At 45.8% G+C, this 23,761-nt stretch overlaps 1 protein-coding gene across 2 annotated transcripts in view; it reads right to left on the bottom strand.

The window, feature by feature from the left end:
- Positions 1 to 5,235: 5,235 nt before the first annotated feature.
- CHCHD3 (coiled-coil-helix-coiled-coil-helix domain containing 3) overlaps positions 5,236 to 23,761 on the bottom strand; it is a 265,622-nt gene continuing 247,096 nt past the window's right edge. For both annotated transcript variants that reach the window (XM_089527459.1, XM_089527460.1), the window contains 2 exons: positions 22,031 to 22,166; positions 5,236 to 5,896 (listed from right to left, as the gene is read on the bottom strand). In XM_089527459.1, the coding sequence (XP_089383585.1) occupies positions 5,873 to 5,896; positions 22,031 to 22,166 (160 nt within the window). In that variant the 3' untranslated portion in view covers positions 5,236 to 5,872. The remainder of the gene's footprint in view (positions 5,897 to 22,030; positions 22,167 to 23,761) is intronic.

Genomic DNA, 23,761 nt, shown 5'->3' with positions numbered 1-23,761 from the left:
ACTTGCTCCTCCTTGCCCCCCTTGCCCGCCGCTTGCCCCCACTTGCTCCTCCTTGCCCCCCTTGCCCGCCGCTTGCCCCCACTTGCTCCTCCTTGCCCCCCTTGCCCGCCGCTTGCCCCCACTTGCTCCTCCTTGCCCCCCTTGCCCGCCGCTTGCCCCCACTTGCTCCTCCTTGTCCCCCTTGCCCGCCGCTTGCCCCCACTTGCTCCTCCTTGTCCCCCTTGCCCGCCGCTTGCCCCCACTTGCTCCTCCTTGCCCCCCTTGCCCGCCGCTTGCCCCCACTTGCTCCTCCTTGTCCCCCTTGCCCGCCGCTTGCCCCCACTTGCTCCTCCTTGTCCCCCTTGCCCGCCGCTTGCCCCCACTTGCTCCTCCTTGCCCCCCTTGCCCGCCGCTTGCCCCCACTTGCTCCTCCTTGCCCCCCTTGCCCGCCGCTTGCCCCCACTTGCTCCTCCTTGTCCCCCTTGCCCGCCGCTTGCCCCCACTTGCTCCTCCTTGCCCCCCTTGCCTGCCGCTTGCCCCCACTTGCTCCTCCTTGCCCCCTTGCCTGCCGCTTGCCCCCACTTGCTCCTCCTTGTCCCCCTTGCCCGCCGCTTGCCCCCACTTGCTCCTCCTTGCCCCCTTGCCCGCCGCTTGCCCCCACTTGCTCCTCCTTGCCCCCCTTGCCCGCCGCTTGCCCCCACTTGCTCCTCCTTGCCCCCCTTGCCCGCCGCTTGCCCCCACTTGCTCCTCCTTGCCCCCCTTGCCCGCCGCTTGCCCCCACTTGCTCCTCCTTGTCCCCCTTGCCCGCCGCTTGCCCCCACTTGCTCCTCCTTGCCCCCCTTGCCCGCCGCTTGCCCCCACTTGCTCCTCCTTGCCCCCCTTGCCCGCCGCTTGCCCCCACTTGCTCCTCCTTGCCCCCCTTGCCCGCCGCTTGCCCCCACTTGCTCCTCCTTGTCCCCCTTGCCCGCCGCTTGCCCCCACTTGCTCCTCCTTGTCCCCCTTGCCCGCCGCTTGCCCCCACTTGCTCCTCCTTGCCCCCCTTGCCCGCCGCTTGCCCCCACTTGCTCCTCCTTGTCCCCCTTGCCCGCCGCTTGCCCCCACTTGCTCCTCCTTGTCCCCCTTGCCCGCCGCTTGCCCCCACTTGCTCCTCCTTGCCCCCCTTGCCCGCCGCTTGCCCCCACTTGCTCCTCCTTGCCCCCCTTGCCCGCCGCTTGCCCCCACTTGCTCCTCCTTGTCCCCCTTGCCCGCCGCTTGCCCCCACTTGCTCCTCCTTGCCCCCCTTGCCTGCCGCTTGCCCCCACTTGCTCCTCCTTGCCCCCTTGCCTGCCGCTTGCCCCCACTTGCTCCTCCTTGTCCCCCTTGCCCGCCGCTTGCCCCCACTTGCTCCTCCTTGCCCCCTTGCCCGCCGCTTGCCCCCACTTGCTCCTCCTTGCCCCCCTTGCCCGCCGCTTGCCCCCACTTGCTCCTCCTTGCCCCCCTTGCCCGCCGCTTGCCCCCACTTGCTCTTCCTTGTCCCCCTTGCCCGCCGCTTGCCCCCACTTGCTCCTCCTTGCCCCCCTTGCCCGCCGCTTGCCCCCACTTGCTCCTCCTTGCCCCCCTTGCCTGCCGCTTGCCCCCACTTGCTCCTCCTTGCCCCCCTTGCCTGCCGCTTGCCCCCACTTGCTCCTCCTTGCCCCCTTGCCCGCCGCTTGCCCCCACTTGCTCCTCCTTGCCCCCCTTGCCCGCCGCTTGCCCCCACTTGCTCCTCCTTGCCCCCTTGCCCGCCGCTTGCCCCCACTTGCTCCTCCTTGCCCCCCTTGCCTGCCGCTTGCCCCCACTTGCTCCTCCTTGCCCCCTTGCCCGCCGCTTGCCCCCACTTGCTCCTCCTTGCCCCCCTTGCCCGCCGCTTGCCCCCACTTGCTCCTCCTTGCCCCCCTTGCCCGCCGCTTGCCCCCACTTGCTCCTCCTTGCCCCCCTTGCCCGCCGCTTGCCCCCACTTGCTCCTCCTTGCCCCCCTTGCCCGCCGCTTGCCCCCACTTGCTCCTCCTTGCCCCCCTTGCCCGCCGCTTGCCCCCACTTGCTCCTCCTTGTCCCCCTTGCCCGCCGCTTGCCCCCACTTGCTCCTCCTTGTCCCCCTTGCCCGCCGCTTGCCCCCACTTGCTCCTCCTTGTCCCCCTTGCCCGCCGCTTGCCCCCACTTGCTCCTCCTTGCCCCCTTGCCCGCCGCTTGCCCCCACTTGCTCCTCCTTGCCCCCTTGCCCGCCGCTTGCCCCCACTTGCTCCTCCTTGTCCCCCTTGCCCGCCGCTTGCCCCCACTTGCTCCTCCTTGCCCCCTTGCCCGCCGCTTGCCCCCACTTGCTCCTCCTTGTCCCCCTTGCCCGCCGCTTGCCCCCACTTGCTCCTCCTTGCCCCCCTTGCCCGCCGCTTGCCCTGCGCGTAAAGGCCCCGTGCGCTTGCACTGGAGGCTGAAGGCCCCAGCGGCAATCTGCAGCAGGGCCGAACTGGGGCCGGTCCCTAGGCCTCGGCAGGCCACATGCGGCCCGTGGGCCGTAGGTTGCCGACCCCTGCTCTACATAGTCATTCTACAGACTAACACGGCTACATATTGCACAATTGGAGGGGGGCTGCTAGCTGGTCCCAATTTTGGAAATCACTCCCTAGATCAGGAGTGGGCAAAGTGCAACTATTCAGGGCCATTTTTGTGGCCTTCCAAGCCCGCTTTTGGAAAGGGTGGGGGGTCATTTTGTCCAAATTTCTTGCCCCTTTGAACTATTTTAGGCACAGGGGATGTCTAAAGCTAAAGAACTAAGAAGAGAAAGGTCTCCTGTGGACCTAAAATGGTTTGGCTCCCTCCCAAAACACGGCAAATATATCCCTCACATTCCCAGGAGTATAAAAACATTTCATGGAGAGGTGTGTCCCCTCAAGGTTTAATGCAGCCTCTGAGCCACCAAAAGTTGCCCACTCCCAATTTTAGTGGGATTCATTTAAAAAATGCAGAAGACTTTTTATAACAATCCATGGAGTTTATACAGCTGAATTTTTAAATTCTCCAACTGCTTGACCTTGGGGCAAGTCACAGAGGGTGGAAATGGTGAAACCCCTCTGGAGAAACCTGCTAAGGAAACCCCATGCTAGCTTGCCTTAGGGTGGTTGCCATAAGTTGGAAATGACTTGAAGGCATGCAACAACAATTTTTGAATTCCCTGACTGGCTTTTTATAATGGACCTGTTTCACATCCCTTTGGTGCTCAGTGCAGGAGTGTGATGTTCTGTGATACCTGAAGGAGGCCACCTCAGATGGAGAACAAGAGGAGAGCCAAGATGACAGGACCCAGTTGGAGTCAGAGGAACATGGCAGTCCTGTCATGATAGAGACAGAGAGAGAGCCTGGTCCATCCCAGGAAAAACTGTGGATCAGGAGAAGGCAGAGGCATTTCACCTTGTCCAGCATTATGAATTAAAGCGCTGGGAGCAAAGGACCAGGCAATGCCTTGCTCTGCTTTAAATACAAGATGTTGAGCTAATGAGACCAACTGGATCATTTAGCCGATGGCTATAAATTAGCGCAACTCAGGTCATTCCATTGCTCTCTGGATTTCTGACCTTCAGCACATAACTTTGGACTACTCTTTCCAGCAACTCCCTTCTCAGCGTTGGACTCTGCTCAGGACTGCTTTTTTTCATTGAACCTTGGACGGCCTGGAGTGCACTTTTGCTTGTAACCCCCTGTAAGCCTTGGAACTGGTCTGGTTTTCCCCTACCAGTTCCTTTTGGCTGTAGGTGTGTTCACCTGGGCACTTGCCAACCTTAAACAAGACATGGGTAATACACACAGCCCCAGGCAGCTCTTTACACCCAAGCCTCAGATGTTAAAGGTCCCACTTCGAACTCATGATCTTCTAATATAGTCACATTAAGCTCTATTCAGCCATGATGAATTCTCCCTCATCTCCCTTCCCATTGCTTTTCTTGTGTAGAGAACAATTAAATCTGAACAGGGCAGTGTCTGCTATGGGTGAAGGTTCTCCCTGCAAGTGTGAACCCCCAAAATGCAAGGTTCCAAATTATGTGGAAAGCTGGGTTATATTGGGGTGGTGATGGTAGTGGGGACTTTGCCTCTTCCACCCAAGAATTGTGCATTTCTTTTCAATTCCACATTTCTAGCATTGCAAAGAATGAGACTGAAAACTGTCTGCACTTAGAACTCTTGTGTTTGCTGTGCTCACATGCCCTTGGTCACTTTCACTGCCCCTTTTCTTTGGATGTCTAAACTCAATATCTAAGAGCTCCACTAAAGTTTTAAATAACTGCAGTGCTACAAATTTGAAGATTGTCGGAAATTCCAGTGGAAGACAATACAACAAATGAACAATTTGTACCAGCTATTATAGCTCGCAGCTATTGTTTTTGCCCCTCTTCACCATCAGTACACCTCTGATGGAGAGCCTCCATGTGCAGTGGAAGTGCTCCCGCTCAGCTTCATTGTTGTCAGTGTGAGGCAAGTGACATAAATGGAGATGGAGGCTGGGGTAGCAAACTCTTTCTTTGTTGAGACCGCCTGCTTCCATCACGACTGAATACGGTTTAAGAGACTCATTTATGTGTCTGCATATGAGAAGTAACACTAGTGAGAGGGCACAAACAGAATAAAGATGTCTTTGTTTAAAGAGGTAATCCTAAACTGTCATCTCTGCTCAGCTTCAAGGGTCTAAAAAATGGGATTGCCAGGAAGGCACTGGATGCCTAGTGTAGAATTTCATTACGAAGGGAATTATTGGCGAGTTCCCTTTATCTGGAATTATAATATCTGAAATATTCGAAAAACTAAACCATCTTTCATGGGTGGGTAGGCTAGTGACACCTTTTCTTTCTGATGGTTCAGTGTTCACAAACTTTGTTTCATGCACAAAATTATTAAAAACATTGCAAAAAATCCCCTTCAGGCTACATGTATAAAGTGTATACAAACATGAATGAATTTTGTGTTTAGAATTGGGGCCCATCTCCAAGATAATCTCATTATATGTGTTTATGCAAATTTCAAAATCCTAAAAAATCCCAAACCCCCAACACTTTCAGTCCCAAGCATTTCAGATAAAGCATACTCAATCTGTAATTAATTTTGCAAGTTGGATCTAGAGGTGATAAAACTGGCCTGAAACTGAAGGGAACAACCCAATAAGCAGCCCCAAATACTTCAGTGGGGCTCATGCAGGAATGCCTCCTGACAGAACCTACTCTTCCTTTTGCACAACACAACAAGCAGGCAGAGACCTCCCTTTCATAAAATGTGTTTTATTACTCATACTGAGAAAACATCATTGTCAGTATTTGATGACAGCTCAGCACTATCACAGGTTACCGTTACAATGCAATCAAACGCCTTATTAGAATTATAATTTGCAATCAATGAACTCCCATGCAGTGGAGATTTTCAAAACATGATTCCAGCAGAGGAGGTGGAAGACAGATGACCCTTTCTGCAACATAATTCTGGCAATAAATTAAACCAACATGCTCATGATTATGCAAAGGAAAACAAAGTATTTGGAAGAACACAGCAGGCAGCCAAGGCAAACTCTGAGAAGCAGCTGGCAGCATAGCAAACATCCGAATCAGATATTTTTGCCCCCCTTAAGGTCAGTGGAAGTTCTGGGCCTTGCCTTCCTTCAACCACCGGTAAGTCAGTTTTACTAGTTGCCCTTAAATGTGCAATTTCTACTGTAGGAAGATACAGGTCTTGGCCATGTTGATTGAGCCGAGATGTCCACCAGTCTTGATTTGGCCCTTCTGGATTTGCTCGCTTTCTCTGCCTGCCCTGGAAATGGGCTGTCAGGTAGCTCTTGAATGAAACACCCCGTTCTGCTGCTGGAATTGGAGTTGATCGATTGACACTTGATGTAGAGCGGGCTTTATCCTCCACGGCCAGCCATGCTCTGCAGGAGAAAGGAAAGCAGGAAAACAACAACTATGAAGCAGATCTGCATGTCAGAAAACACAGAAAGAAAGGAACTACAAAGCTATCACTATCACTCCTAAAAGCAGGACCATCATCCACGAGAAGATCCCCCTGCTTCTGACTCAACTCACACAAACTAGGCTCAATGCTGTAGCAAAAGCAGGAAGGTGTCTGCAGGGGGGAAAGGAGATTTGGATGGTTCAAATCACAATAATATGCTAATAATATGCAGACGGTTTTCTACCCCACAAGATTCCAAATACAGAAAATACCAGCCACAAAATGCTGCCCTTTGTGGACCTCCTCTCAGCACCACCATACCTATGTATCCTGCATGCTGATTATTTATTTTTAATTAATTGGTTTTTAAAAATTCCCACCCAATATCCAAAGGTCTCAGGGTGTTGGACATTAAAATCAGTTTAGAACAGTTAAAACAATATGACTATTTTTAAAAGACTAAAAACGTAATGCACCAGATCCTCTCTGATCTTGGAAGCTAAGTAGGGTCAGGATGGGAGACTATCAATAAATATCTAGGCTTTATTTCAGAGGAAGGAACTAGCAAAACCACCTCCTGAGTATTCCTTGGGAAAAGAAAACCCTAGGAAATTCATAGGGTCGCCATAAGTTGACACATGAAAGCACACACAAAAACATATTAAACCCTAGCCAGATTTAAAAACAAGACAATTAAAAAGCAAATTAAAACAATTTAAAATAAAGTAAATTGCAACACACATGCAAATTGTCCTCCTGCAGTTTTAATAAAAAGCCATGTTTTATTTGGCATTGGAATGACATCAGTGTCGGCACCAAGTGGGTCTCCAAGGGGAAGGTATTCCATTAGCAGGGTGCCATAGTTAAGAAGGCCCTATGCCAATGTCCTTGCACATTATACACTGGTGGGACATAGAGGAGGGCCCTTCCAACAGATCTCAATTCTTAGGCAGGCAAAGTTAGGAGGTAGCCCCTGTATTAAGGTTTCAGGAAGCAAGTCAATTAGCATGCAGTAGGGAAAGGAGCTATTCTCTTTGGTTCTCTCTGCGTGAGGAATGGCTTTGAATTCTAGCTTCCTCAACAAGACCCTTTCACTCCTAATGGCCTTCTAGAAGCAACAGACAAACACAAAATGACTGGGCTCCAAATCATAGAATCATAGAGTTGGAAGAGCCCGCAGGGCCATCCAGTCCAACCCCCTGCCATGCAAGAAACCCAAATCAAAGCATTCCCGACAGATGGTCATCTAGCCTCTGCTTAAAGACCTCCAAGGAAGGAGACTCCACTACACTCCAAGGAAGGGGTGTGTTCCACTGTCGAACAGCCCTTACTGTCAGGAAGTTCTTCCTAATGTTGAGGTGGAATCTCTTTTCCTGTAGCTTGCATCCATTGCTCCATTGGGTCCTGTTCTCTGGAGCAGCAGAAAACAAGCTTGCTCACTCCTCAATATGACATCCTTTCAAATATTTAAACAGGGCTATCATATCACCTCTTAACCTTCTCTTCTCCAGGCTAAACATCCCCAGCTCCTTGGGTAGAAACAGTCCTAGTACGATCTGTTCAGAGCTTGAGAAGATTACTTTTTTGGACTACAACTTGCAGAATCCTCCAACCAGCCATTGGCCAATACTAGCTGGATACTCTGTACGTTGCAGTCCATTTTTGCAGAACCACTCTGGTTCTGCCCTCCTTACCTGCCTGAAGGTCCTTCCACAGTGCCTCTGAACTATCCTCCCATCTTTCAAACCTTTTTGTAAAAAAGCATTTCCAGGACCCCTTAAACTCATTCCTCCTGCCCCTCTGTTTGTGACTCTTTCAACTCCCTTTCCCTTACAGTCTCCTCCATTGCTGAAAAGTAGATTGTATGCTCCCAGGGGCAGGTATCTACTTCTTTTGAGGGGAGGGGTTCTATGACTCTGTAACAGGCAATATTGTAGCAGCCCAAATAACCTTACCAGCTGCATGAAAATCAACACCTGCCACTCAATCTTGTAAAACAGCACAGCTCAGCATAACGGCACCAAGTGGTGATATGTGGAGACTCAACATGCCCCCCTTGGCAAATGCAGCAGACAAAAGCTGCTCACACCTCTGATCGGAAGCTCCTGGCTGAGTTGCATTTGTCCAATCTTTGCTTTCTACTAAGGGCTCCTTCTTTTGCCAGAGGAGCCACTGTATGGTCAATAGTAAGCCAGAAGTGCTTGACAGCCAAAGGGATGGGTATCAGTCTCCCCAAACCAGTATCCCAGATCTTAGATCAGGAGCGACTGACCACCAAAGGGATGAGTGTAGGGGTTAATAGAAGTCTCCCCAAACTAGCGTCCCACCTATTAAATTAGAAGTGATTGACCACCAAAGGGATGGGTGTAGGGGTAATATCAGTGTCCCCAAACCAGTATCTCCCCTCTCAGAAACTGTGTGATGATGCTGGCTGGGAGAAGAGCAACAGTGTGGACTCCTACCAGGTCCTGGTGGCACGTCTACAAATCAAGAAGCTACAATGCAACAGTCTATTTTTGAACGTGCTCATATAATGGATAGTATCCTCTTGGTGTCATTCGCCTCTGTAGACTATGGGTTGCATTTTGCCTACCCCTTGTGTAGACATAGACTACGAAAACATGACACAGGTTCTCAGTCAGCATCTTTTTGATACTGTGACAGCACAGTATCATGGTATCCCATCTTTTACATTGTATATTTATTCCAGATTAACATGTTTCACTCATTGATCTGCCACTGACAGCAGAAGTATAAGGGAAGTTTCCAGGCAACTGGGAAGTGTCTCCCCTGTTGTTGAAGTGTGCCTTCAAGACATTGCTGACTTATGGCCACCCTAAGGCAATCCTATTCTGGAGTTTTCTTGGCAAGATTTGTTCAGAGGAGGTTTGCCATTGCCTTTCCCTGAGGCTGAGAGCATGTGACTTGGCCAAGATCATCCAGTGGGTTTCATGGCTGAGCGAGGAATCGAACCCTTGTCTCCAGAGTCACAGTCCAACACTTAAACTGCTATGCCATATTACTAACCATACACTACCATTGTTGTGTGAACAGCATCCATGCAGACTCCAAGCCCTTGACTGATGATAAACCTGAAACACTCCTGGAAATACAGAGAGTGGCATGTGGTTGGACTACAAGTCTCATCTCCACAGTCATCCCAGCCAACTAGTATGCTGGCTGGGGGGGATAATGGGTGTTGTAGTCCAACACATCTGCCAGGCACCAGAATGGGGGAAGCCTGCTTTAGGAGATCATAGTTAAAGAGAGAAGCAGGAGGTCAAAGTGATAGTTCTCTTTCTGTCTGCCTCTACTTCTCTATCTCCTTTACTGGCTATTCCTCTTCTCCTGAACTTCTACTTAACAACTAACAGATGAAGGAGAGGTAAGACATACTAGGAATATCAGAAAGTGGTAAAAACTAGTTAATTGAGTGTAGAGAAACCCTGATGAGAAGAATCTGGGACACATGAGAATCTTTGCAGTTCAGGAATTTGTGTATTCAAAATTCATACACAGCTATTTTGCACAGAAAATTCTGTTTGTTTTGCAGGGAAAGCAGCATGTTCTACATAGGGAACAGGGTTTCTGCTCAGAAATATTATTGCTAATCTAATGCGATTTTCTGCACAAAACAACCACAAGTGAATTTTGCACGGAATGAATCCCAAACTGCAAACATTAACTGAACACTGCACAATTTTCAAAGACTTGCTCACAGGGAGAATAAATCCGCTAAAAATTACTTGTTGCTTCCACTGAGAAGGAAGTCAGCAAAGAAATACATCCTTAAAATACATGTGGGTTCGAAAAGCAGGGAGAAAGGTGGCTGGGAGTTTTGGTTCTTTGCCTCTACCTCTACTAAAGTTCTCTTTTGCCGAGTTCCAAGGAAACTTCAGAAATCTGAGTAGTCAAAGCCTGGCTTCCACTTGGAATACTTCTGACATGATGAATGTAATGCGTTGCCAGGCTCTTAATATTCAACACCGTATAAATTTAAACACTGCATAAATTAACATAATGTCTTTCAGGGGCAATGGGGGGTTGGGGGGAAATGTCACAAGCTGAAAAACAGAACCCTGCTTCTTTCCCCTTTAGGAATTTGCCAGGTGAGGCAAAAAGAAATTGCAGGTGGTTGGCGATCACTCACAGACTGCTGACTGTAAAACAAAATTCATTTCCGCTGCGAGGGATGCCCTGTACGACACCGAGAAGATTGAGCTGGGTACGCAGGGGGTTCCTTCCTGTTTTCGAAGCAACGGCAGCTACACCTGCAACGCTTTGGATTAATTGCTCAGAAAAATGCGCTAATTGTTGGGCATGTCCCTTGGTTAAAAACAATCCCTCAAATCTGAGCCTAAGTATTCAACATAGTGGTTTCAGATGGAGAAGCAAATGGTAGGACCTGAGAGCAAAACACCACCACTATCAGTACCTCTGCACACTCTTAAGAACTCCATAAATGCTACAAAAGGAATAGTCAGTATGACCAGTTGCAAGCGCAGGTGTTGATACACTTTATGGTAATAATGCATAACCTGTAACTTCCCTGCAATAATTGTTAATAAGAACAAAACTAACAGAATACTTACACAAAAAGAATTACTGGGGAGGCAGGGACAGGAACTGCTAACAAGACCAAAACATCCCAAGTGTCTAGGGACTTAAATATCTGATGATGGAAACTGACATCCATAGGGTGGGTACCAGCCATCTATCTCCCAAATCCAATCATGTTAGTTAACCTGAGATATAGCAATAATCTGATATCTAGTCAAACTCTGCCAATAATGTAAGTGCCAACAAATCCTACAATTGCCTTGCTGACTGTTTCATTTTCCAGAAGATGGAAGAAGCCACACAGATATTGACTATCGTAGAAGTGTTTCTCACCGACAGGGTAAACTGGTTAACAGTGTGGATGTAATAGGACTTATGGTGGAAGGGACCATTTCCTCTGAGGATCTGTTTATATAATGGAAATGGACAGCCGAGTATAGTTGGATAGACCTTCTGAATGTAACTTCCATGTGCCCGAGGAAATACTGGTAAAAATCCCACGTGACAAACACTCAGAGAAGGAGGTTCAGTTTGGATGAGTTTCTTGAAGGTAAGATATTGGTGGCATAATCACATGCAGACACACCACAAAATGGAAGACATAAAGAAACGTAGGTGCCTGCATAAGAACCTTTCGGCTCAGCTGAGCCTTTAAAAAGGAACATGCAACAACTGGAAAAAGGGGCAACTTACTGAAGAGTATAAATTAGTAGACAATATTTCTAGGGAGAACATCAGAAAGCTAAAGATCAGAATGAGCTCAGGCCTGCAAAAATAATAAAAAGGAGTGTATGTGTGTGTTTTTTTTTAAAGGCTAGGCAGTGATAGACAATAGAGTAAACGTGGAACTGCTCAGTGCCTATTTTGTCTTCATCTTCTTCTCCTAAAAGGAAAACAGTGTTCAGCTGGGTGAAAACAGAATGATACTATGAAGTGGTTGGAGCACAGGATAGGTAAATACAAGAATGTGCAGATGTGGGGTGAGCGATGTGGAGGGTGGCACCACAAATACACAAACTGGTCAGCACAGGCATCCAAACCATGTTTTAAACGTAGGCAGCAAAATTGCTAATGCAATATTTTTGTTCCTGGTCTACACTGCTTTGAACGAGGCCAAAAGCAAAACCAAAAGTGATGTCATATCACTCCAGGTTGCCAGAAACATTCTGGTGTGCCCTGCCAGGAAGGCACAGAGATGAAAATTGGCCTTCGCCCCGGCACAGATGCCCCAGCTGTGGCCTTTAATGTCTCACTCCGTGAACAATGCTCCAGAAGCATAAACAAGCTTACTAAGGAGAATGAGTAGGCAGAATATATTTCCGACTACAAGTAGGGAAGCCTGATGCTGCTCAATGTATAAATTTAATAAGCCAGAGGAAACATTCTGGTTTGGCTTACTCTGTGCTATATTAGCTTTCTAATAGGGTTTTGTTGTTCTTATTAAAGGAGAGCATTCCAAAAGGGAATCCCCACCCTCACAGTATAAAGCACAAGTGTCCAATGTCTCTTGCATGTGCAGACTTGTTGAAGAATCAATATATTTTTTTTTACTCACTCAATTCAAAACTGTCGTTTTAAGTATGGCTACTTGTTGACTCCAAAGAAGGCAGTCAATGCCTTCTCCTTCCCATTAATGAGCAGAATAAGCAACTGTTTGTCTTTCCACTTTGGCATATCCCTATGCACAGAGACACAAGACATACACACACACAAATATATCAATAATATGCTTCAGAGCTTATCAGACTGCCTCAAGATAACTTCAGGTAGAGATTTAACTCGTGATACAGCCAAGTGTCAAAGCCCTCAATATTAGCAGCTCGGCAAGGTTTTTCTAAGGGAGAGATAGAGCTGTGAGATTACCGAGTGCGAAATAAGGAGTGCACAGATGACGAGACGAGACGATTGCAATCGAGGCAGGAAGGAAAGAGGAGTCAATAAATTCAATTTATGAACCACAAAAAGAGTCCTTTACTGCTACTCCGATGGGCAGCATTACCACCTGGAATTCGGATTCCCTCCCATGTTTGCTTTTCAATATTATTGAGCCTGTCTCCCGATGCAAGTTTTTGTTCTTCGGCTGCCAATTTTGGATTGACTTCTTCATTCCTGATTTCTCTCTGCTCGGCTTATTCATCCTCTGCTTTGCATTTGTCTCCATTAATAGCTGTTGCATCTTACAGTGCCATTTTAAGAGTGGCTTCAAAAGAACTATTTGCTTAGTCAAGAGCATAAAGAAATACATTTTCACACTAAACTCACAAAGACTACAGAAATGCCCTTAATTACAGAGGTTATAAAATAATAGCTCCCTTTAGCTTAAGCACTGCGCTGCACCTGGAAACCAGGATTTGAATCCCTGCTTGCTCAAGGTGACCCAGTAGGCCATGGAAAATATCTGGGTAAGCTTGGGCAAGTCACACATTCTCACCCTCACAAAACCCCATGGGTTGCCATAAGATAAAACTACTTGAAGGCACACAACACCAAAAGCATATTTATTTGAACAGCTCAAAGATCCCACTGTTCCTATATATGCACAACAATGGTTATACATGACAGTTAGCATATGTTAAAAGTGCACATGCACTAGCACACATAAACACACACCTACTTCAATCCAACATCTCCCAGAGTAGCATATATCTGTATACACCATGGCAGCACTATGCAACCCCTATGTAGTATGGCAGCATTGTACAACACGTTCCAATGACTGGATGCCATTTTACAATGCACAATACAAGTAGTACAACCACAATGCAGAGGATATGATCTACAACTGCAATGCATAATCACAATGCAAAGTACAGGAAGCACAACCAAAATGCAAAGTATAGGATCCACAACCATAATGGAAAGTGCAGGATGCAAAACTGCAATGCATAACGATCAATTTGCAAAGACAAGAAACTGAACATTTTGCCAGTGCAACTGTCTCCGTTGCAATCAGCAGAATATGTCTGTTGTGCAATAGTGAATTTTTGACCCTGCATGTGTTGCATGACTTATGTGTGTATATGTCCCAAAATGGCCAATCTCTACCTATTCTCTTCTATGTATGTGTGTCTGTTAAGTGCATCTTATAACCTATCCAGCTATCAAACCAACCCAGCTTCTCACAAAGGATTAGTAGAACTATGGTTCCTTGCCCCTCTTCTTGAACAACAGTTCCCAGAATTCTCCAGGGTGAAGCCCTAACTATTTGGTGATGTTATATGTGTTAATGTCCTAGAACAGATCCATATGAGAAAAGAGGCACTGCTTAAATCCCAGTGTGCAGTGCAACAGATAACTGTTGTTACTGTTGCTGTTGTTGTGTGCCTTCAAGTTGTTGACGACTTATGGTGTCCCTAAGATGAAGCTATCACGGTGTTTTCTGTGGCAGTATGAGGTGGCTCAGTGGATTTCCACATCCAAGCAGGGAACTGAACTCTGATATCCACAGTCACAGTCCAATGCTCAAACCACTACACCATGCTCCCTCTACTCTAGGGAGATCTACTGGGTTTTTCTTGAGTGCAAGAGGTAGAGCAACAGTAACTGTGTTGCTCCAGGACTGGGACAGCTTGGCCACAGTGATCTACACACTGGGAACTTTTGCTGTCAACTAAAGACATAGAGAAATGTAAACAGTGGAGGGGATAAGATGAGAAGGAAGCCAGTTCCAAGCTGCCTATTTCTCAAATGACTGAAATCAGAGAGGACAGGTAGGAGGTCCAATGAATCAAAGTACCATGAGAGGACAACTTGGTTCTGTGGCAGAAGTGATTGTCAAAGTCACCCCTCCCATTGTACTCTGGCTCCATGTATGTCTCTCTCTTACTGGAAGCCAGGAGTTTGAGAAATAGGTAGTGCCAACTCAATAGCTTCCTCTTCCCATTGACACTTCTCCACCCAAATGCTGAGAAAGTAGCGTGGCTTGTGTACAAGTCTGTTTACATGTGTGGTGTGTCACTAAAGGTTCCTGGCCTTAGGCTTTTAGTTGAATCTGGGTCACTGTGCCTTGTTAAACTGCTATTTAAAGTGTTTATGCCTTCCTTGTTTTTTCCGTGATAGATTATATGGATTTGTTGTGCTTAGTTGTACCCCTACTTGGAGTTATATTTATAATGAAAAGCAAGTAGTAAATTTAACAGACAAATAAATGTCTGGTGCTGTTATAGTTGATAGCAAGTACGTGAATCATAGCTATAGCTTCACCTTTATTCCATCTGTTCTGGCAGTGCTGGAGTCATGAGTGTGTGTGTGTGTTTTGGGGTTATTTAACTCTATTACATGAATATGAGAGAGAAGGGGGAAATGCCACATTGGGTACTTACTGTGAAGGTGCGTTCTGGGGTGGGAGAGAGGAGGAATTGATGTTGTGTGGGTTTCATCAACTTTGGGTGATTCCTCTTCTCACCAACCCAGAAAAGAAACACCTATCAAATTGGGCAAGTGAGAAGAACCCAAAAGCCATTTACAGCCTATTAGGTTACAAGCTGGGAGGCAAATATCTTGGATGTCACAAAAGAAAAAAAAAGCACTTTTCATCTGTGCAAAAGTGAAAGATTTCTACAAAAACAAGGGTTACTTCCAACTCTATGCTGATTATCCATTTTAATGAAGTGAGGGTCATGTCAGTCATTCAAAGTCCCTACATTTTTAACGGCTTCCACAGATGGTCATTCTTCCATCTGCAGAACCATGTCATGTTATGCCTTACCAGTCTTGCACTTGCATTAGTAAAAAGACATCTATACTACAAAAGGTGGGTGGGAGGTAGGTATGTCTTGTTTTAGCCTTACTTTATGGGGTGAATTTCCCTCTCACCACTAAAAAGAGAAACATATTCCAGGGCAAAGGAGAGGGCACAGGTCCTTCTTTTGTTATTGTTACGTGCCTTTCAAGTCAGCTCTGACTTATGGTGAACCCTACTGTAGGGTTTTCTTGGCAAATCTATTTAAAGGAGGTTCACTACTACCTTTCTCTTGGGTTGAGAAAGCGTGACCTGCCCAAGATCATCCAGTGGGTTTCCAAGGCTGAGTGGGGATTCGAACCCTAGTCCCCAAGAGTCCTAGTCCAACACTCAAATCATTACAACACACTGGTTTTCATAGTCTTCAAAGAAAGCTTTAAAAAGAGCAATAAAAGAATTATGAAACATTATGCTTTTGCTGCAAAGCAGTAAATAGACCTGTTTGCCAATGAAGTGAACATCAGCACTTATGGCACAGAAGTGTGCATTCAGCAAAGAAATGAAGGGAAACAAAATGAAACCCAGGATGAAACTGAGTTCTAGGAATAGATGGGAAATTGCACTTTGTCATCAGTTCAAAACTGCCAGTCCAGATCACACAGTGTTCTCCCTAGCAATGGAAGTGTTACCTTAAGGAAAAACTACATTTTCACACCAGTATTGAGGTGATGTCTGAGTGTAGGAAAAAGCAACAGCCCACAAAATAAAAGCGTGATTTGGAAAGACAGTATCTTTATCTGTATCTCTGTAGCAAAAGAATTATAGGTACATGGGCATTTCTCAAAAGCAAAACAAACAACTTTTGAACAGGGAGAACCACTGGACTTTGGAAGAACAAGACTTGCTACTGAGCAAGTCTGATGGATACAATTGGAATTACTGAAGTGTGTGTTGTATGCCTTCAAGTCATTTCCAATTTATGGCAACCCTCAGGCAAAACTATTAAGGGTTTTTCTTGGCAAGATCTGTTCAGATGAGGTTTGCCATTGTCTTCTCCTGAGGCTGAGAGCATGTGACTTGCCCAAGATCACCCAGTTGATTTCATGGCCAAGTTGGGAATCAAACCCTGGTCTCCAGAGTTATAGTCCAACACTCAAGTCCACCTTGGCTCTTTTTATTGGAGTAAAGAGATAAAGAAAAATCTTCTCCCACCTTGTTCTCTTCCCCTCACAGTCTGCAAAACTAAAGGGAGTCATCCAAATAAAATACAATTCCCTTCTGCTTCACTTTTCTACCACCAGCATAAGCAGAATAGCAGGAGGGCTGTGAGGGGGCTACACTGCAGAATATAAAGTGAGCAACTCAGAAATGGGAGCAAGAGAGGAAAACACAGAAGGCAACGGGGAACAGGCAACAATCATGTATCTATAAAGATGCCATAATTGGCCTTTTCCATCGCTCTGTTTTGTGCAGACCGTCTACGCCAGCTTACGGTGTTCTCTTGAGAGCCTCCATAGAGTAAACTTGGCCAGCTGCCTTGACAGCCATTATAAACTGGCGTGTCCATGGGTTTGCAGATATGCAAAGCAAGCAAGCGATAGCCATACAAGTTAGAGCGTGGCTTCTGGCCCTACCAGTCCACAGGGGATGTTTCTGAGAGAGAGAAAGAGGGAGCAAGCCAACTACACAAAAATGGAATTACAGCAAGAGAAGAGGAGGATAATTTATAAAGCACTATCCTCAGCAAGCCAAGCGGATGTGCAGCTGCCTTTGCTGACGGTATTAATGTAGAGCCGCTGGACATGTTCCAGAGAGAAGTTCTCCCAAAAGAGTCCAGCTGAAAATGAATGGGAAGTGAGCAAGAGAAAAACAAGAGTAGGTAGTTGTAAATGATAATAATAATAAAAGAACTTTGGATTTGGAACTCCTGTGACGGATGCTGGCACATGGGGAATGACCCATTTGTACAGAGATTGCGCCTACGGACCATCCAGAAAATGAATGGGAAAAGAGCAACAAAAAAGCTGCAGACTTTTCGAGAATGGCTGACTTCTAAGTGTTTGTCTCCAGTTGCCCTTAAGAGGGGAACATCTATGCCACAGTTGGTGTTACAGGGCCAGGGTTGAGGGCCAGTTTTCACCTCTGCACCGACCTAGCAGGCTACCCAGGAGTGTTTCTGGCAATCTGAAAGGCTACAACATTACTTCTGTTTTTGCATTTGGTCTATTTTTGGCTTTGTTGGAGGGAATTAGGCAATTTTCAGGTGATACTTCAGCTGAGGTTTTGTTTTGTTTTGTTTTTAAAGAAAGTTTGCTCTGGAGCCTTGAGGGCATCGGAAAAAAAGTTAGGAGTTGCAATTTTCCCGTTAGAACTCAGATAAAAATCAAAGTGTTTACAAATGGAGAGTGACTAAGATGGTCAAAGATCTGAAAACCAAACTCAATGAGGAATGGCTCGGAGAGCTGGGTATCTTTATCTTGGAGAAGAGAAGATTGAGAGGTGAAATTATAGCCATCTTCAAACATCTGAAGATATGTCATGTAGAAGATGAAGCAAACTTGCTTTCTACTGTTCCACAGGACAGGATATGAACCAGTGGATGAAAATTATGAGGAAAAAAGATTCCACCTAAAGATTAGGAAGAACTTAATGACTGTAAGCTTTTCTGACAATTGAACAGACTGTCTCAGAGGGTGGAGGACTCTCCTTCTTTGAGGGTTTTTAAGCAGAGGCTGAATGGGCCTCTTTCAGGAGTGCTTGAGTTGTGTATTCCTGCATGGCAGGGGGTTAGACTAGATAGCCTTTATGGGCATCTTCCAACTCTATGATTCTATGACCACACCATTCCTTTGGAAGGCTGTATGGTCCAATGCAGAGTGAAGCCAGGAAGAAAGAACATTAACAACCTAAGCTGTGCAGAAAACACACTACTACTAGCAGAAACCAATGAAAACCTGGAGCATACTGACGAAGTTCAAGCAGGAAAGTGCAAAGGTTAGATTAATGTTGAACATTAAAAAATAATTACCACAGAAGATCTACAAAAATTCACCTAGACAATGAGGAAATTGAAATAGTCAATGAGTTCAAACATAGATCAGAACAGAAACTGCTGTCAAGAAACCAGAAGAAGACTAGGATTGGGAAGGGCAGCTTTGAAAGAACTAGACAAGATCATAAAGTGTAGACATAACTCTGAACACTAAAGTGAGGATAGTCCAAGTCATTGTATTCCCCAACATCATGTACAGATGTGAGAGCTGGACAATGAAAAAGTATAAGGCAGTAGAAAGAGAGGACAACCAAATGCCAGATAGTTAGATTCGATCAGGGAGGTCACGGCTTTGGGCCTGAGCAGAGAGGCTGAGAACAGGAGGGTCTTGGAGATGTCTCATCCACAGGATCGCCATGAGTCAAAGTCAACTAGGGCCATCATCATCATCATCATCATCATCAACATCAACAACAACAACAACATGGCCCAATGCTTAAGTGTTTGTAGAGTGTGAGGAGAGTACCTCACTTCCAGAACAGGTCTATGTAACTATTTATGTCTCATTAAAATATTTCACTTCCACCATATATCATGGTTTTTTAAGACACTATACAAGTAAAATCAATCTAGACAGTTCGGAACTTAAGAGAATAAAAGCAATTTGAATAGACTAAAAACATCCAGCAACATAACTTGTTAAAGCAGCTTAAAAGATTAAGACTGTTTAAAACCATGAACATTATGGAGGAAAAAATTAATTAGGCTTCAAAGTCCTTTTTAAAACAAGCTATATTTTAACTTGGTGATGGACTGAAACCCACACTAGTGCTAACTGGACTTCTGAGGGGACGTTCCACAAATGTAATGCAACTGCACCAGATATAAGTTGTTCATCATGTACTGTTGGGTTATTGACTGCCCCTGTTCTCTGTTTTTATGTCTGAGATAGGCATCTCATTTGTAATTTATCAAGCCCCTACAAGACTGTTATATTGCACAATGGGCTAACTTTGCCTCAGTGGGTAAAAGGCTAGAATCATAGAGTTGGAAGAGACCACAAGGGCCATGCAGTCCAACCGCCCTGCCATGCAGGAACTCACAATCAAAGCACACCCAACAGATGGCCATCCAGCCTCTGTTTAAAGACTTCCAAAGAAGGAGACTCCACTACACTCCAAGGAAGTGTGTTCCACTGTCAAACAGCCCTTACTGTCAAGAATTTCTTCCTCATGTTGAGGTTGAATCTCTTTTCCTGTAGCTTGCATCCACTGTTCCGTGTTCTAGTCTCTGGAGCAGCAGAAAACAGGCTTGCTCCATCCACAAAGTGACATCCTTTCAAATACTTAAACAGGGCTATCATATCACCCCTTAACCTTCTTTTCTCCAGGCTAAACATCCCCAGCTCCCTAAGGCGTTCCTCGTAGGGCATGGTTTCCAGACCCTTCGCCATTTTAGTCGCCCTCCTTTGGACACGCTCCAGTTTCTCAATGTCCTTTTTGAATTGTGGTGTCCAGAACTGGACACAATATTCCAAGTGGGGCCTTACCAGAGCAGAATAGAATGGCATTATTACTTCCCTTGATCTTGTCATGGCCAGCCAAGATCAGCTCTCGGAGGATGAGGAGGAGGATGAGCCTCCTCCAGAGCAAGGGCTGATTGAGGCAACGCCAGGTGCTGTTCCTGCCCTGCCAGGTCCCAGCTGTGATCCTCCAGCCCCAGAGGAGGAGATTCAACCAGGTCCTAGTGCTGAAGAGAGGCCTTCTATGGTACCACTGCCTAGTGGGGACTCTGGGGACGAAGCTTGCATGCAGGTGCCTTCTTTCAAAGAGAGAAGAGCCGAGAGTGCTCGCAGGCGCAGATCACAGAGAATTGCCGAGAGGCAATTAGCCAACCAGCCTCAGGTGGCACGAGGGAGAGTTTCCCTTACTTAAGTGGGAGAGAGACTAATGCTGGTTGCTAGAGTTTATTGCATGATCTCTCGGCGTGATTGCTGCTAGCACTAGCTCCTAGTATCTGGATTCTTTGTTACCTTGACCTTGGACCGGACTTCGTTATCTCTTGGCTGTTTGATCTTGGACTGTTTGACCAACATTGTTTCTCGGTATCCTGACTTCGGCTTGACTCTCGGAACGTTTGGACTTCTGGAATTCTGAACTCGGCTTGTTTTCTCGGACTGCTCTCAGACTGATTCCTTGCAAGGTCTGCTTTACTTTCACTTCCACTGTGCTAAGGTTCTGTTATCGGCTACTGTCAAGTGCCTGCTGGCAGCATTCCCGGACAGATCTAGACACTATACTTCTATTGATGCAGCCTAGAATCGCATTGGCCTTTTTAGCTGCCGCATCACATTGTTATACAAGGCTACACCAACCTGATCTATAAAAAAGGGTACTTTAAGAACAGGGAAGGTGAGCAGTTACTTGGGAGCAAATAGGTTAGTGTGAATGTTCACAAGATCAGCATGTTAAATTCCTAGGTTAAGAAAAATTCAGTCTTTTGCTTCCTATATTTCTGCTTTTACATTCGAGAAGAATGTAAAAGTCGTGAGCCCTAGTGGTCTCACGACTTGATTCCTGTAACGTCCTCCTGGCTGGGCTTCCTCTTTCTCACCTCCGTCCTTTAATCTCTGTCCAGCATTCAGCTGCACGCATTATCACTTCCACCCACAGCTCTGACCACATCTCTCCTGTGTTGGCATCCCTTCACTGGCTCCCCCTCCCTTTCCGCATTCAGTACAAGCTCCTGCTGTTGACGTTTAAAGCCCTCCATGGGCTGGCCCCTCCTTACTTATCAGACCTTCTTTCTCCTCACCTTTCCACTCGGGCCCTCCGTTCTGGTAGTCAAGGTCTGCTGTCCCAGCCCAGGATTTCCTCTGCCCCATCTTGGATTCACCCCTTTTCACTCGCTGCCCCTCACTCCTGGAACCTTCCTCCCCCGCGAGCAAGAGCCATCACTTCTTTAACCAGCTTCAAAATGGAGTTGAAGACCATCCTGTTCAGAGAAGCGTTCCCAGGCATTGCATAATTGTCGCTTGCTATTTGATGTTCTTTTGATGCCTGTTTTATCGAAACATTTTCTGTATTGCTATGTACTTTATATGTATTAGCCTACTAGCCCCACCACCTTTCCCTTCTTCTTTTATGTCATGTCTTTTTAGATTGTAAGCCTGAGGGCAGGGAACCGTCCAATTGAAAAGATTGTATGTACAGCGCTGTGTAAATTTACAGCGCTTTATAAATAAAGGTTAATAATAATAATAATAATAATAAGTGGAAAAATTAGCAGAATGCTGCTATATGTGTATGACTGTTGTATAGCTGGACTAAGCAAAGCAGACAAAACATGTGGAGTAACTGAAGAAATCGAGAACTGTTATTAGGAACCAAGGAAGGTGCTAATATCTACTAGGAAAGCTGCCAAACAATGTAGTACAGAACTAACAAAATGTGAAGAATCAATATGTGCAACAGTCTAACTCCAGACTGGGTAGAAACAACCAAAGATGAGAGAGGATTAGACATGCTTCAAACTGAGACATGAATCCAAGCTTTACAACTACAAGTTACATTCATACCCCAGCTTTATAAATTTAAGATTAAAAAAAAGAACTATTAAAAATTATATGAGCAAAATCTTTGAAGAAAAATCACATCAGAGAGAAAACAAATAGCAAACAGTTCACAATAGGGAGTGTTAAATAATACCAAAATGGAACAAACTGGAGATAGGCAGTAAAGGCGTGCTAAAAAGTTGGGGATAATAAAAGAATGTGACAACATGATGGAAAACAGGGAACCACCACAAAGGCCTGAAGAGATCTCGAAAGAGACGTTCCAGCATCCCGCTGCTCCCTTGAGCTTCTTTTCTGTGCCTACCTGCTTGGCATGGTTGACACACTTCAAGTACTCGCTGGCCAGGGCTGAGCAGCTGAGTGTCTTCTGGGAGTTCTCCTGATAGCACTGGAGGATTTTGCTCTGCAGGTCGGCACACACCGGGGTTGATTTGAATCGCCTGGGATTTGGAAAGATGGAGGGGGACGGGGGATGAAAAAAGAAGGAGAATAAACATTATATGGATGCTTTCACAGTAAATTACAAGAAACCAAGGATCTTTGTATGTGTCACTGGAAGAAACAACATATTTGCCCAGATACGTATGGGTGCAAAATGAAGAAAAGTTAAGAAAAACATTGCCATATTAGTCTAAGAGCAAATCAAGCCTCTAGTCTCACTAGAAGGTAAGATAACCAAACTGAGTCTGTCATATTTTGGACATATTATGAGAAAATATGGCTCACTAGAAAATAATGATAATAACTGATAAAGTAGAATGTACTAGGAGAATAGGAAGAATGTGCTGCAAGTAGAACGTGCTGCAACCAGGGAAGCCATGACCCTGAGTTTACAAGGTTTGAACAAGTCACTTGATGGCCTCTTGAAGGTCTCGCATTCATAGGGTTGATGAAAGGTGAAACTGAACAACAATTCTATGGACCCATCCAGCATGCGGTCTAGAATATTCCAGAAGCTGTAGTCCAAAAGAAGTAACTTTCTCAAATTCTGACCTAGTTTACATATCGTATCCAGTATCTATTGATAAGAACCACCATGTCATTTGGAAAACTACTCTTTATAGAACTATGGTGACTATACTTATCCAATTGGAGAAGCTATATCAGTCCAAAGCTCTCCTCATGCACAACTATTGCCCCTGGGGTTCCTTTTCCCAATAACAACCACACTGCAAAGGGGAGATTTTTGTAAGTCACCTTGACTATTTTTGATAGCAAGCCAACCTGTGACTGTATAAATAAGCCACTGTGGCTATAAACTGCCTGGAACAGCTTGCAGAAGATACCCAGCAGTCTACAATGTATCCTGCAAAAGAAGAATCATTAGCAAAAATTGAGATATATTGATTGTGGCTCAACTAACATCACACAGATAACAGTACGGAAGGGAAAAAGAAATTTGTGATGAAAATGACGATATCTTCCACAGCCTACGTGTACAATTTGTAAAGACACGCACCATAGGCTAGTGATTCATAACCAATCAGCAGGAACAGACAGAAATATTTTTACATAAAAACACAGCATCGTTTTAAGAAAGATTTCTCACATGTTTGATAGAACAGTATGGTTTTTACCAGATGTTTAAAGCAGTGCTTCTTTACTGGTTATGGTTTTTACCACTATCTGGAGTGAGAAATGGCACGTCCCCCCTCCTGTTATGTGCCAGGGACTGGCACCACATTTGTACCCACTGACTACAATTCTTTTCTTTCTTTCTTGCCTGGAAGCTCACCATGGAGTGGCAGCCACTTGCTAATGGACCAGTACTGGTCTGAAGGACCATAAAAAGATCCTAAACTCCCTGAGAAGGAAGATCAAAAGCTCTCAGCAGCTTACAAACACACTCTCTGCCCTCAGGCGTATAAATCTAAAGCACATACCACAGAAGGAAAACAAAGGGAAGAGGGAAAAGGTAAATGCAGGAGAGCACAGCTCAATTACAAATTGCTAGTAATCAAAGTTTAGAAAAGTTACTTTGGCATCTGTTACTTCTAAGACTAGAGAGTCCAGAAAAGTAGTTTTTTCCAAGCTG

Source organism: Sceloporus occidentalis, unplaced genomic scaffold (genome assembly GCF_023333645.1).
Source record: "Sceloporus occidentalis isolate IW3139 unplaced genomic scaffold, rSceOcc1.0.p SCAF_5, whole genome shotgun sequence".
Lineage (NCBI taxonomy): Eukaryota > Metazoa > Chordata > Lepidosauria > Squamata > Phrynosomatidae > Sceloporus > Sceloporus occidentalis.
This window is presented reverse-complemented; position numbering and strand designations above follow the sequence as displayed.